This window comes from Dermacentor albipictus, chromosome 4 (assembly GCF_038994185.2).
Source record: "Dermacentor albipictus isolate Rhodes 1998 colony chromosome 4, USDA_Dalb.pri_finalv2, whole genome shotgun sequence".
NCBI lineage: Eukaryota > Metazoa > Arthropoda > Arachnida > Ixodida > Ixodidae > Dermacentor > Dermacentor albipictus.
In genome coordinates this window covers 120,818,329-120,831,592 of record NC_091824.1, presented here as the reverse complement: position 1 = coordinate 120,831,592, position 13,264 = coordinate 120,818,329, and the positions used below count along the sequence as shown (strand labels likewise).

At 43.0% G+C, this 13,264-nt stretch overlaps 1 protein-coding gene across 26 annotated transcripts in view; it reads right to left on the bottom strand.

The window, feature by feature from the left end:
• Positions 1–6,064: 6,064 nt before the first annotated feature.
• The window catches only part of l(1)G0196 (inositol hexakisphosphate and diphosphoinositol-pentakisphosphate kinase), a 73,808-nt gene continuing 66,608 nt past the window's right edge, over positions 6,065–13,264 (bottom strand). For 17 of the 26 annotated variants that reach the window (XM_065449289.1, XM_065449287.1, XM_065449265.1 and 14 more), the window contains 5 exons: positions 10,804–10,899; positions 10,651–10,707; positions 9,509–9,598; positions 7,266–7,469; positions 6,065–6,496 (listed from right to left, as the gene is read on the bottom strand). In XM_065449289.1, coding sequence (XP_065305361.1) covers positions 6,270–6,496; positions 7,266–7,469; positions 9,509–9,598; positions 10,651–10,707; positions 10,804–10,899 — 674 coding nt within the window. In that variant the 3' untranslated portion in view covers positions 6,065–6,269. Of the gene's footprint in view, positions 6,497–7,265; positions 7,470–9,508; positions 9,599–10,650; positions 10,741–10,803; positions 10,900–13,264 lie in introns of all 26 variants that reach the window. The other 9 variants (XM_065449275.1, XM_065449282.1, XM_065449280.1 and 6 more) reach the window with 5 other exon arrangements.

Below are 13,264 nucleotides of genomic sequence, written 5' to 3'. Positions count from 1 at the left end.
AAACAGGCATTACAAAACAATAAAATGATCTTTTACAAAGGCAGAATTACAGTGTTGCACAATGTTATTCAACATATTTTTTTAAAAGAGAGTCTTGAATGTTAATTATGGATGTGGGTAGACTTCCGTTCATTGGATGTGTGTGGAAAAAGATGACTGAACACATGAAAGTGTTATATCGGGGGGGGGGGGGGGGGGGGGAGATGTTGATCTTATGCTGGCGGTCTTGATGTGCTGAAAGAAATGTTACTGGGTGAATCCACGTGGAGCAAAGAGCTATGTATTAACGCTATAGCTTTAAGGGGCCCGTGTCGCAGAAAATCCAGCGTTGGCGTCCAGCATTGTTTGGCAAAAAGGAATTTTGAACCACGCATACCCAACCACTGTTCTATCACCTAAGTTGCTCATAACTTGTCTGTCATTCTTTACAAAGTTATTCCTCGCAACTTTGAGAATGACAGGCCACAAACAAATGTAGTGCAAAAAAAGAAAAGAAAGACACAGTGGCACATATCATAATGCTAAATCTTCTCAGACTGAAATATTAAAAGTGTGAAGCAATAACAGGAGATTGGCTCATGGAAGAGGCCGCGTTTCTACCAGAAAGCTCGCCTTCATGCATAGCGTTCGCGGTAAACCAGCATTTCGCGGTAAACACTACGGTTACATAAGCTGCAGTTGCCGGGAAGCGTAAAAAGCAGTTGGGGATCTTTAAATGCTATCGTGTTTTACTCTTAAAAGCCAAAACTTGAGCATCTTTCAAATATTTATAGTATATCTTGTGGAAATGGGAAAGGAGCGATTGTTTGGAATGAAGATAATGGAACACCAAGAGGTTCCTTCGTTTGTGCGACACTTTCAGTTCTGTAATTTGACACCAGGCGAGTGGAGCTATTCTGTAAAGCTTAAAGTTTGTCTATTAATGTGGCCTGATGAGGGTTTCACACAAAAGCACATTCAAGTTGTAGACAGATGTACGTCATGTATAGCAGTAGTTTCAATGAAATTGGAGTGAGGTAAAGATTTTAATGAAAGTCCAACATACAGTACTACATGTTGTGTTACTTCCAAGAGAAGTTGTTAGCTATGTGGATGCAAAGGTGTAATGGGGTAATGGTACAGACTGCAGTGGAAAATCATTCAGTACATAGGTTGGGCAAGCTGTGCTAGTATATCCGCAAAGCTTTTCATTCGTTAACATTCAGTTCCATCTGTCAGGTGAGATGCCATTTGTAATATAATTTAAGTCAGCCTGAAGGCAACAACATCAGAAGAGTTAGTTATTTTGCAATAAATAATGCAAATAAATGCAATCTGTAAATAAACTTGTGAGGAAATGTTGTCAGGTAATTAAATTATGTGTAATAAAAACTAAAAAAGGACCAACAGCCAACCCTTGGAGAATAGCCGATTCAACTGGGGCCATATTGGATGTATATTTCTTGGTCCTAACAAAGTGGATGTGAGATCATAGGAATGCATGAATCTAGTTGATTATTGTCGTGGCAATGTTAAAGACAATTAGTTTGTGCAAGAGTAATGATTAAGATTGTCAAAGACTAGAAAATTCAAGAAATACGCAGTCAACGAGAAATTCACGGTCAAGACATACATGCAAATCTTGAGTGAATGTTAGTAACTGAGCATCACAGGAGAAAGATTTTCAGAACCCTTGTTGAAAACTAGAAAAAAAGAAAAGCACTTATCATCAAGAAAGTCGGACAGATGTGAAAAAAAATTACATGTTCCATTGCTTTGCAAGGTACTGAAGTAAGAGAAATTGGCCCGGAATTAAATGGGTTCAGTTTCACTAGATTTGTGAATTCGTACAACCTTGCCAGTTCTCCAATCATCCGGCAAAGAAGCAGATTGATATGACTGAAAAAATATGCTCTAATATGATCGAGGCATATTCGCTTGTGCTTTTAAGAAATAAGGTTTTGGTATCATTTATTCCACAGAACAAGCTAAGGTTTAGGTTAGCAATTACTTTCTTAATGTCAAGAGAGTAAAAAATAATAGGATCTATTGGGAAAAAGTTGCCAAGTGGTAAGGAGGGCAGTACGTAACTTGGTGTTGACTAAATATGACTAGATCAAGGCATTCTTTTAGAACAGTGGCACACAAATGACATTGTAAAGGATCACTGGATTGCGTACTAGGGAATTTTGTTTGCAAGTCACTATATCTTATGGTGTTGCAGGAGCCCTTTATTTTTAGCATGGCAGGACGGGTAGCATTAAAGGATGAGAATTTTTAAAATACGGATAAATAAGCTGATGCAACTCCTTTATAAGTAGCCCACTGAGCTTGGTTTTGTCAGTAATTTGCTATTGGAGAAAGTTGCTTTTTTATAGTGGTGGTGCAATGCATGCATAATGAGAACGTTGTGGGTGAAGCCCCCACCAACGGCAAGTTATCTTTTCGTCCACTTCCATTTCCCTTTTCTTCATTATTTTCTACATTTCAATTTTAACCACAGCTAATCTGAGTGATTTCCCCTATGCTTTCCTTGGCTTCATTGTCTCTTGGCTTTATGTGTTGATGATTAACAAAAATCAGGCCCCACTGTTTCCCTTCTTCTCTCATTTAGCCGCCATTTTGCAACACATTACATTGTTGCCCGTTTCTCTTGCTAAAAAATCGGGTGCACGCTAGATTGCTGCGTTGTTTAGGAGCCTTAAAGTCATTTTTATGTTAGTTTTCAACTTTGAACATATAGAAAGTGGGTGTGCATTTTATTCAGAGGCATTTAAGAACGGGAGAAAATGCGGCCAAATGGATCAGCAGTGTGTTTTGGCATTTTTTCTGCACCTTGTTTAATTTGACCTGCCAGATAATTTGATCAATTTTGCTGGTCCTGTCAAGGTTGTATTAACGAATGTCGACTGTATCGAGGTTCGACATACTTCTTTTAATTGTGGCTCCGCAGCAGAAAACTGCAACTGTCTCCACTGTCTGATGTGAATGAGTTGTAATGTTGGAGATGGCGCAGGCGCTGATGTAATCTGGAGATACAGCAGATGTGGCGCTACATTTCAAGCGGATACAGCTGAGCCTGCTTATAGAGAACCTGAGCGTTACGCGGCATCTGTTCGTCATACACCGAAGTTCTTAGTAAGGGACGATAGCTCAAAAAGAAACAGAAAGAAAGTTGCCAGTCAAAACACAAAATTTATTTATTTGCAAAGAAGTTTGTGATGCTCATCTATTTCGGCAGTGCAGATTCGATGAAGGCGGTCTCCAGTTTATTTACAGCAGAAGTGTGCTCTTCGCCGAGGCCCTTGGCACAGACAAGTTGCCTGAGGTTCTCTATGTAGCCCATTGCTACAGGTACGCTGATGAGTGCTGGCTCCAAAGTTTCATCGTCATTCAATTCCTCTGCGTCACTCTCTGCGCACACTTGGCAAGCGATGCCTTCATCCATGCACGGTTCCGCAATATCAGCGTCTTCATCAGCACAAATAAAGTAATCCCAACCAGTGTCGTAGCCCCCCATGTCGGAGTCGACGACGCGCTGCCACAAATCGCTGCCGGGCTGATCATCTTCGGAAGCATCGGGCTTGACATCAGACACTGCATCGATGAAACTGGCCTTGTGGAAACAGTTCCGCATGCAAGCGGCTGTCACCTCTGCCCAGGTGACAGAGGTGGCAGCCTATGCCCAGGCACCTTTGCCATCTCAACGGCTGAATACAGTGAAACTCAAAGCGGCAAGTTGGTGGCCGGGCAGTCAACAGTGATGAGCAAGCGCTCCACAATGCGGCACTTATATGATGCCTTAAATGTGTGTATTATGCCCAAATTAAGCAGACGCACTTTCGAACTGGTATTAAGTGGCAGGAAAAGTAGAGCAACCACCGTTAGAGAAGTTCGCACTTTGTGCGCTCAGCAGTTGTACAGAACGAGCAGTACATGCCTTCCTTGCTTCTGCATGTTGCGGTCAAACTTGCCCAGCCAGTCTACGAATAAATTAAGCGTCATCCATGCTTTAGTATTGTGCCTGTAGCACACAGGCACACAGCTCCGAAACCAATGCAGCTTCATTGATTTTTCCGATTACAAAGGGCACATGCTGGTTGCTGCCATTCATATTAGTGTACAGAAGTACTGTAACGTGCACTTTACTGTGCTTGCCGCCAGCACACGAGTCTCCTTTAACGGCATGCGTCTTGTCCGGCAGCCTCTGATAAAGTAACACAGGTTTGTCTGTGTTACACATGCCCTCCTCCATGTAGCTTTAAGCAGTGTGTCCTCTATGTCCGCATAGGTGGCCTTCTGGAGGCTCTTTCTGTTCATTGAGTCAACAGCAAAACTGGTGGTCTTTTCCTTGTTCTTTAGAATTGTTGAGATGGTTGATTTAGACACGTTGTAGTTCTGTACCATCTTGCAGTTTTAAGCACCTTGATACACTTCCTTCAAAACTTCTTGCATTGTTGCCATGTTCCGTGCTTTTCGTTTCGTGACTGCTACTGGCACGGCATTCCCGTCCGCCATCCTGAATTACAACTCGGGGCCCACTAGAATGAAGTGAGGAAGCTTGGAGGCTAGTGTGGAGAGGCCTGCTTCACGGTGCCATAGCGTGCATGCCATAGCACTGGTGCCATAGCACGCACGCCAAGACAGTGAAGGAGTGCAAGAAAGAAAGAGGAGAGGGGAGCGGAGTTGAGAGGACAGGGGAGAGGACAACATTGGAAGCCACACGCCAACGTGTGGGCAGCGCATAACGGCAGGGAGAGGGGAGAGGCCTGAAAAGGATGGTTTGCCTCCGAGGAGGCTTGGGAAAACGAACCACGCATGCAAAGGGGTCGGAGGTCGTTGTTATTTCACATCACGGCTGTGGGTTTACACCATCCATTCGCTGTAACCAATCGGCAGGGCTCCAAGATGTTTGTTATACGTGGGATTTTATGCCATTAAAATAATGTATATTTTGACGGTTGCATGGCTCTCGTTCATTTTAAGGGAAAGTTCGTCTTAAGTGGGGCCGTTACATGTGGGCTCAACTGTGCTATGTCTCTGTAGATGTTATGATGTTTAATGTTTGGAACAAATGATATGATACACAGCTTTGAAGAATGCAACGAGTTATGTTTTAACTTATTTGAATGCTGTGACTACGATGCTGTGACCAAACAAGTATGCCCAGAAAACATTCACAAATATATCAGTGCACATCCAATAGCACGAATGCAGGCATGTCCACGGTGGCAAAAGGAGCCCTGTGGGCAAAGCAAGCGTATTTTAAAGTGAAGGTTTTTTTGCACCTCCCCTCTCCCCTCAACTCCTGACTGTGGCTGCTGGCTGGGTGCTACTGCAGTTCACCAAGTAGCTTATACATAACAACAATAATAAAAAGTCTATACTTGATGCTGGCATTGAACCTCGATCCCCCAGCACAGCAAACCAATGCTCTAACCATTAGGCCACAATCACACATGAACTATCATTGTTCCAATGCCAACTAGCTCTTTAAAATGATCACTGCATCATTATAATGGTGATTTCCACACTATGACACTATAGTACTATGGGGACTGCCTAGAAGTGGGCGGTAAATTTAAGACGAAATGATGAAATACAAGGCAACATAAGAGTTGTCACATTGCCTAGCAACAGTGCACAAGAGCACATTCGTGCATGCCACTTTCCATTAGGGCAAAGACGTAAGAATGAAACCGGCAAGTTTACAGCATTTCATTAACCATTTCAAGAAAGTGTTGCTTTACAAACATTTCAAAATGTGCATTGGATATGCATAATTTAAATTCTGTGATGAAGCGAAGTATGTGTGTTTCGGTAAAAGCCCTCTGTATACAGCAGAAGGATGTACTGTGCTCTCAGCCATGATGCCCTCAGATGTTTGGAAGTTGTTTTTTCAAGTCACAGGCACAGTGACCGATGATTAGGTGCTCAGAGACTTGTTACAATGGCCCTGTCATTAAAAAGGTAGAAGAGACAGCCAGGACATGTTCTGCAGACCTCTATGTGGCAGTCTGGTGAATTTTCACACAGGCCATACTGGAAGAAAAAAAAAATAAACCAACAACAACGCAAGGTAAAGTACTGCTTCTGTACAACTATTTATTCATCAAACTGAATGAAACAATCAAATGAGAAGAAAGGTGCTTTCAGTGGGTCGAGGCAGCACTTATGGTACATTATAGCAATCCTGCATTTACAAAAAATAGGACTTTTTTTTTCCCCCGTGATTATTTACAGGGCCGTGTCAACCACTGTACGGTGAGAGAAAGAGGGAAGGGAGGGATTCAGAGACTGTTATTGTAGTACCGTGGGTCGTGCGGTGAAGGTGGCGTGCTGTAACTATTTCTGCTAGTCGTGCCTGATGACTCAGCTGCACTGGACTCGTTCTCATTCATCTGGCGCAATTTCATCCAGATGTCTAGGTTCGACGACGTTGGCGTTGATGGCCCACTGCTAGACACGAACGATGGTGGCCCACTCCATATCATACCTGAAAACACCCCAGGATCCCCTGAAACTTGCTTTCATATAGCAGCTTGCACACTCCTGGTTTTCAAACTTCACTCACAATTATTGCCCAAGGGAGATCAAAGGCTGGCAACAACGTAGTGCAAAACTGTGCAGTGACATGCAATGTGAAAAGGTCCTGCACTATGAGCAAGTGAAAAACCACTGAACGTATCTGTTTGCCTGCGGTATAACTTAAGTATTTCTGTTTCATACTTAGCAGGCGACACTGTAGATGCTGTGCAAGTAGTGCAGTCACAGAATCCTTGGTGTGCTTTGCCGTGCAGTTATTTTTCATCTGCAAGCAACACATTCTATGAAATATTAACTATGTACTCCATATACGAATATTACAACAATTTGTGAACGTAAGGTTACGTCAAACTGCCCATTATTTGCAAACGTGTGCTTCCAGTGTGCAACATACCAGTATCAGAGAAAAACCATTGGACTGGTACTAAGTTTTGGTCACGAGTGTAAAGCAATGTGATGTGGCCACTGGTCGCGGAAATATTGCTTGTCACTCCACTTGTTTGATGGTAAATAGGTTCAGATATGCAATGCCTTTCATGCAATAATTACGTCACATCTTGCTATATAAAAACATGAGACTTAACTTTATGTTGAATTACATGACACATAGCCTACATCTTCCTTCCATACATAAAGTACTTTGGAGCAAAGTATAGTAGGCTTGCTTTACTAACACTTGTATCAAGCTACCAACAACTTATGCTCGCCCTATCAATGCAAGGAGAAAAAGGCTTGCTTACTGCTTGAAGGTGATGCAACAGGAAGTGCCGAGAACTGGCTGTTGCTATATGTGGATCCGGGAATGGGCACCTTGGGAACAGAGCTCAGGAGCAGCCTGTACGTTGCACTAGTCACCTTGCCCAGAAACTGGTCCAACTGATGCAGGGACAGCGCGTTGTGCAGCGTTTCCAAGGGCCGGATTGATGGCACGCTCACTATGCCATCTGCGATGTGCATGCAAACCACATCACATTACCAATGATGCCTGTTGAGCGTCACCAATGAAAAAATCACCGCCCAAGCACTCCGTACAGATGGTTAACCAGCAGAGCTGAAATGTGTGGCCCCAGTGTTAATCCCGGCGGTTCATTAAATTTAGACTCAGTAGGCTGCCAGGTCCTCGGTATGCAGTAGCTGCTTGCGCTCGGCTGCAGGAGCCTGTTCTTGTGCCCAGGCTGCAGCATCAGCACAGTGTAGACAAGCTCGTTCCCAATTGGTGAGCTTAGACTGGAACTTATCGGCGACAAGTGCACTGTCAGAAACAGTGGGAACTACCATTGGCAAATTGGTGATGCAAGAACCGTCACAAACTGCCATGAGTATACACTATAAATAACACAGATTCTGCTCGCCGTGTTGCTGATAAAAAGCTGCCTGCTCCTCAGGAATACATATGACAAGTGGCCTACCCATCTCGAAGCCAGAGAGAAACTGCTGTGTGCATGCTTGGCTGTGATGGCAAGCAATGACACTACTACTGGTGCAGCCAATCGTGGGCCTCTCTTTCTTCTTTTTTCTTTATGCACATGGGCATGGGGCTGCAGCAGAAGAGTTTTCAACGACAGGCGACAGACGAATGGATGAATCGGCTAGCCATATACAACTTTGCTGTAAAAGCATATTGAAAATATTAACATTGATGGGTGTTGTGAGCGTCACATCTGGAAAAAGATGGTGGCAGTTATTACAGCCAAGCTTGCTTTTTTGACCTTTTACTGCACCTTGTTGCGGCCATTACTATCTGTGGTACATGACAGCAAGCATTTAACGAACTAAACAGTTTTATACAATAAGCGAAGCTATAATGTCATGTAATGTTTCGTTAGCAGTGTGTTTTCCCATCCTTTGCACCACCAATATTCCAGCTGCCTCTAATCTACTCTGCAGACTAAACCAGCCTGCACTTAAAACATAAGGCCTTGGGGAAGCTAACAACATTCGCATTTACCTCTGGATTGATAACACAACATTTAAACAAAACAAGCTCGATGAATTCTGCACTACTTCCATAAGCTATGCATGAATCATCTTTACTGGCCTCTTCAACCCTATATTCTTGGGCAATTTAGCTTTAAAAGAAGTGAAGGACAATGCAATCTTTCGCTGCTAGGCAATTCTATGGTGCGTTTGCACTGCAAGCGTGCAATTTTTTTGGTCACTTTGCAAATAAAAATGTGTATCTGTTGTAAGGGCATGCATGACCCAGCATAAATGTGTTAACTTAGTGGTGCTGCTGAAAGCAGTAAAAAGGAACTTTTATATACAGCACCTTCAACATGGCAGTGTGCATGTAGCCAAGCAAAAATGGTTAATTAATAGCAGGAGTTTCAAAATTGATCTGCACAGATACTGGCAGTTCTGTAGATAGCCCTTTCGACATTCCATGAGCACCTAAATCAATGCATGCCACCTCCCCTTACCCCCTACTGATACCTGCCAAGTTTCGAGAAACAAAATCCGGGAGATTTTCCGACTTGGGGAGGGGGGCAGTTAGAGATAAGTTCACTTACCTGTCCTGCTCTTAGTAGTGATGCATACTTAATATTTCTGCACAACAAACCTCTTGTAACCATTATTACATGAGAGTGAGCTAGTTTGTGGAATAATGCTTCAGTCACTTATCCCAAGGGGGCTAACGTGGGCTGTACAAAGGCTGCCTGTTCAAGACTCCCGGCTTATATGTTGACATAAGTTGCAAGCGACAAATACTGGTGTTTTGCCATTGAAATGGGCAAACTAGCAGCAACTTCTGTCAGCTTATTTAGATAAGAGTGGCAGCCCATACTGCACGCATGTTTTTGCTGTACAAACACTGCCAATGACACCAAGCCAAAGCTAACATTACATCCAAAACTTGAGTTCATAATTCTCCTTGCAGATAGAAAATAAAAATGTACCTCAAGACAAAGCCAACTCGGAAACACTGCCAAGTTTCACCATATTTGTATTTTCACAATGGACGGTTATGTGACAATGTCCTCACCAGCAACAGCAGTAGGAAAAAGATTTTTCAAGTCTGGAGCGCTGGAAGAACCACTGATCACTGCCGTACTAAACAGGCTCCCAGATGAACCTAGAATGAGTTGAGACAAGAATTTTTTCCAAACTTTCATGTAAATGGTTTGGACAATGGGAGACAGCACATGGCAAGGAAACTTTTGTCAGCTATGGCAATTAGACAAGCATTCATGCAGCATGTGAAGTGTGTGGTACTGAAACACTGCTATATAATGCATGCATTAGGGTAGTTGGGGGCAAAAAACTAAAATTGTGCAAGGGTGCTATTGATATCGCCATCAGCAGTGTACTTTAAGGCTGCCGCAGGGTATCCAATTACCTAGGTTTTGCAGTATCTCCAAAAGTAACTTCCCACATCTTGACCTACCTCCACCAAACCTGTCTTTATTTTCCCATAGCTCCCATTCTGTTGCTATTATAGACCAGCATTTAGCTTTGCTTTACATAACCTGTCTAATCCCACTTCTTTTCCAAAATTTCAACTATATTGTCACACAACCATATTTCATCTACGATCCCTATTTCCATCTTCCTCTTTCTTCTTAACATATGCCCATCATTTCTTTCCCATGAGTAAATGCACAGTTCTCTGCTCCTCTTCAAGTCTTTTTTTCATTACCTTCCGACTTCATGAGCCACATACTCCACAGTACTGGCAAAAGACAGTTTTTAAGGATACTGATAAGCTATCATTACTTGAGGGACTGGCGAGCAAGTTCACACCAATTTTTATTCTTTTGTGCATTTCATTGTGATGACCTAGGTCCTGGTACCCAGTGGCTACTTAGCCTATCTGCATAACTCTTTGACAGCTTCAAGAGGTAGACTACTCATTTTATCACTAAAGGGTTCAATATTAGAGCAGCACAAATTTCAGGTTCAAGCAGAAACACAGTGCACAACAGTCCTCACATTTTCAAGTGCTGCACATAAGGTGCTGCTACGTAAAAGGAACAAAAATTTGGCATATTTAGTTAAATAGATGAATAAAAGGGGTGGTGCAAGAAACAGGCATGCACGCAACCAGCTTCACTTAAAGCGGAAAGTTAAAAATGTGTCATGAAAACCATGCAACAAACAAGCAAGAGACACGGGGTGATCACTTACCAAAGACCTTAGGGAGGTCAGCAACACTGCAAATCCTCAGATAGGAGCTCAATTGCCCTGGGACAGAATGACGGTGTCTGTGAAAGCCATCTAAAGCATGGAACCAACAACAAAAAGCGCACGGTCTTGGTCAACCAGAAGAACACCACACACCTCTCACCAAGTGTCCAGAAACGAAGCAGTGATGAACAGAAGAGGAAAGAAAGCCCCGGACATGCACTAGCGTGTTGTCGTTGCAGAAGAGGCGCTCTAACCTCGAGACCAAAAAGAAAAAAGGCAGTCAAGTCTGACAGGCAGCCAATGTAGTGACCAGAATAAAAGAGAATGATGAAGACAAGTACACTGAAGTAATGGATCATCAGAGAGAAGGAAGAACGGAAGAAAAGCGGTGAGAGCAGCTGAGCACACAAAGCTTGTAGGTTGGCTTTTTCAGCCACAGGACACGTGCAACATGAAAGCAACATACACATGCAAAGAGCAGGAAAAAAAGAAAGAATAAAATGAGGGGAAATAATAAGAATGAGGGCACTGAGCACACCAAAGAGAAAAGGCAACACGCCAAGCAAACAAACCAGGAAATGAAAATCAATGCAGCAAAACTAGCAAAAAGGGGCAGTAAATAAATTTCAGGAGGATGAAGATTTATCTGGAGTACAGCAGTGGTGTCTGTGGTGCTCTGCTGGGCAGCAAGCCGTGAATTGCCAACACGCACTTGTCACACCAGAAAAAATAATAAAAAAGTGGAATGAAGTGCTGCTGCACACCGCATCAACATACTCAACATCTCATGAGCACCTGAAATGCAACAGCCTCAAATCAACACATCAGCAATGGGAGATGACACTTTCCAGTGTTCAACAACAATGTGAGGTATTTCTTTTATTTTCTTCATTGTTTAAAGAGACATTAGGGACAAACGATAAATGCTAGACAAAGGTTTAGGCTAGACTGCTGAATTGTTCTACAATTCTATTTGCATCTACTGAACCTAGAGAGGTGACAGGATGATTGAGAAAAACCTAAACAAGGGCCAAATTTGGTCTTCCTCACTTGCAAGCATTATGCTAATGCCATACTTGGACCATGTCTGAAGTACTGTAGTAGTAGCTAATGTTATGTGTAATTATGCATCACCATAAACTGAAATGCGAACAGGTAAAGATGGATCAGAATGCCCATTATATGTAATTGCATGAGAGTACTACAACATGCAATAGCATCGTGTAGTTTAGTTGTATTTTTCGAAACTTGAATTCAGCTGTTATAAATGCAGTCATTTTCAGCTTGTTCACATTGAAATTTATGCTGCCGGTATGGTAGAACATGCACGTAGACATATGTGAATGGACGTGCGCCAAGCGACCCAACAGCTAGGTTTACTGTGACCTGTCCTACATCCTCTGGCAAATCAGCAGCAGCTACATTTGGAGAAAAGGATGTTTGGAACGAGTTGCTTGTCATCATTCTGCAATTACGTGAAGCAAGTGAGGCCAGTAGTTGCTGGCAGCACGTGGAATGTTCATCAGCAACACACTATCCACACTCAGTGTGATCAAAGTTGTGATGGCATCCACAGCACAAGAATGGTTGACACAGGTTTGCTAAACCATTCCTGCACTCTACGTCATCCACTGCAACTGACTACCGATTAACCCACTTGTAAACCATAATTGACTTGCAGCTGTTTATATTACACCCCTTCTACTACAGCCTCTGAACTTCAAATCCATTTAAAGAAAGGGCAACAATCCTTCATGCTCTCTGAAGTCTTGAGGCTCTAGGGATGCAATGGAAGAAGCATCAGATAGCCCGGAGCCAATCTCTACCGCGAATTTCGTGTGCTGCATATTTCTGACAAAGTGCATAGCATCATGCAGGAATTAAGTATGAACATGAGAAAACAAACACACTTTCTATTCCATATTTAATGGGATAGTGACACTGATGTGCTTCATTCGCAGTCACTTAGGCTTGGTGCTCAAGCACATTTAGCAACTGTTTATCCGCTGTCACACGATTTCACATATAATTAATAAATTAAAATTGCGATATTACCTGACAACATAATTATATTACATAATTATATTGAATCAGGTGTTCTCTATACCATTTATTCCCAACTGCACTATATTTCAGCACGATAGTACATACTGAAAACCCGAGGACACCTAAGCACTTCTTATGAGTTGTGAATGCAGAAGAATTATTGCCCAATTAAATGTTGCCGAGTGGTGCTTCGAGCTTTGCGCTGCAGGTAATGTTTTAGGGTTCTGCTGCAGGTAACTTTTTTTTTGTAGTTTTTATGTTAGCATGCTGGCTGTAGACCGGAATGATTTGGGCCATACTGCCGAGAAATCAAGAATGCCGCATTCCACCAATGTCCTGCGCGACAAGAGACCAAAGAAGAAGCAGCGGCCAACATTGGGGCATCGATGCGACACCCTGCGGTGTCGTGGTGCCATATCCGCTCCGCTGAAGAGCACTGTTGATGTGTCGTCACGGAGCTGCCCTCTCCCCTCACATGACACCTGGCATGCTATTGCAGCAGCAGGTGTTCCGTTTTGCCTGCTGTGCTCCATCGAGGCTGGAGCCAGCAAGCAAGAGCTAGTGTCAC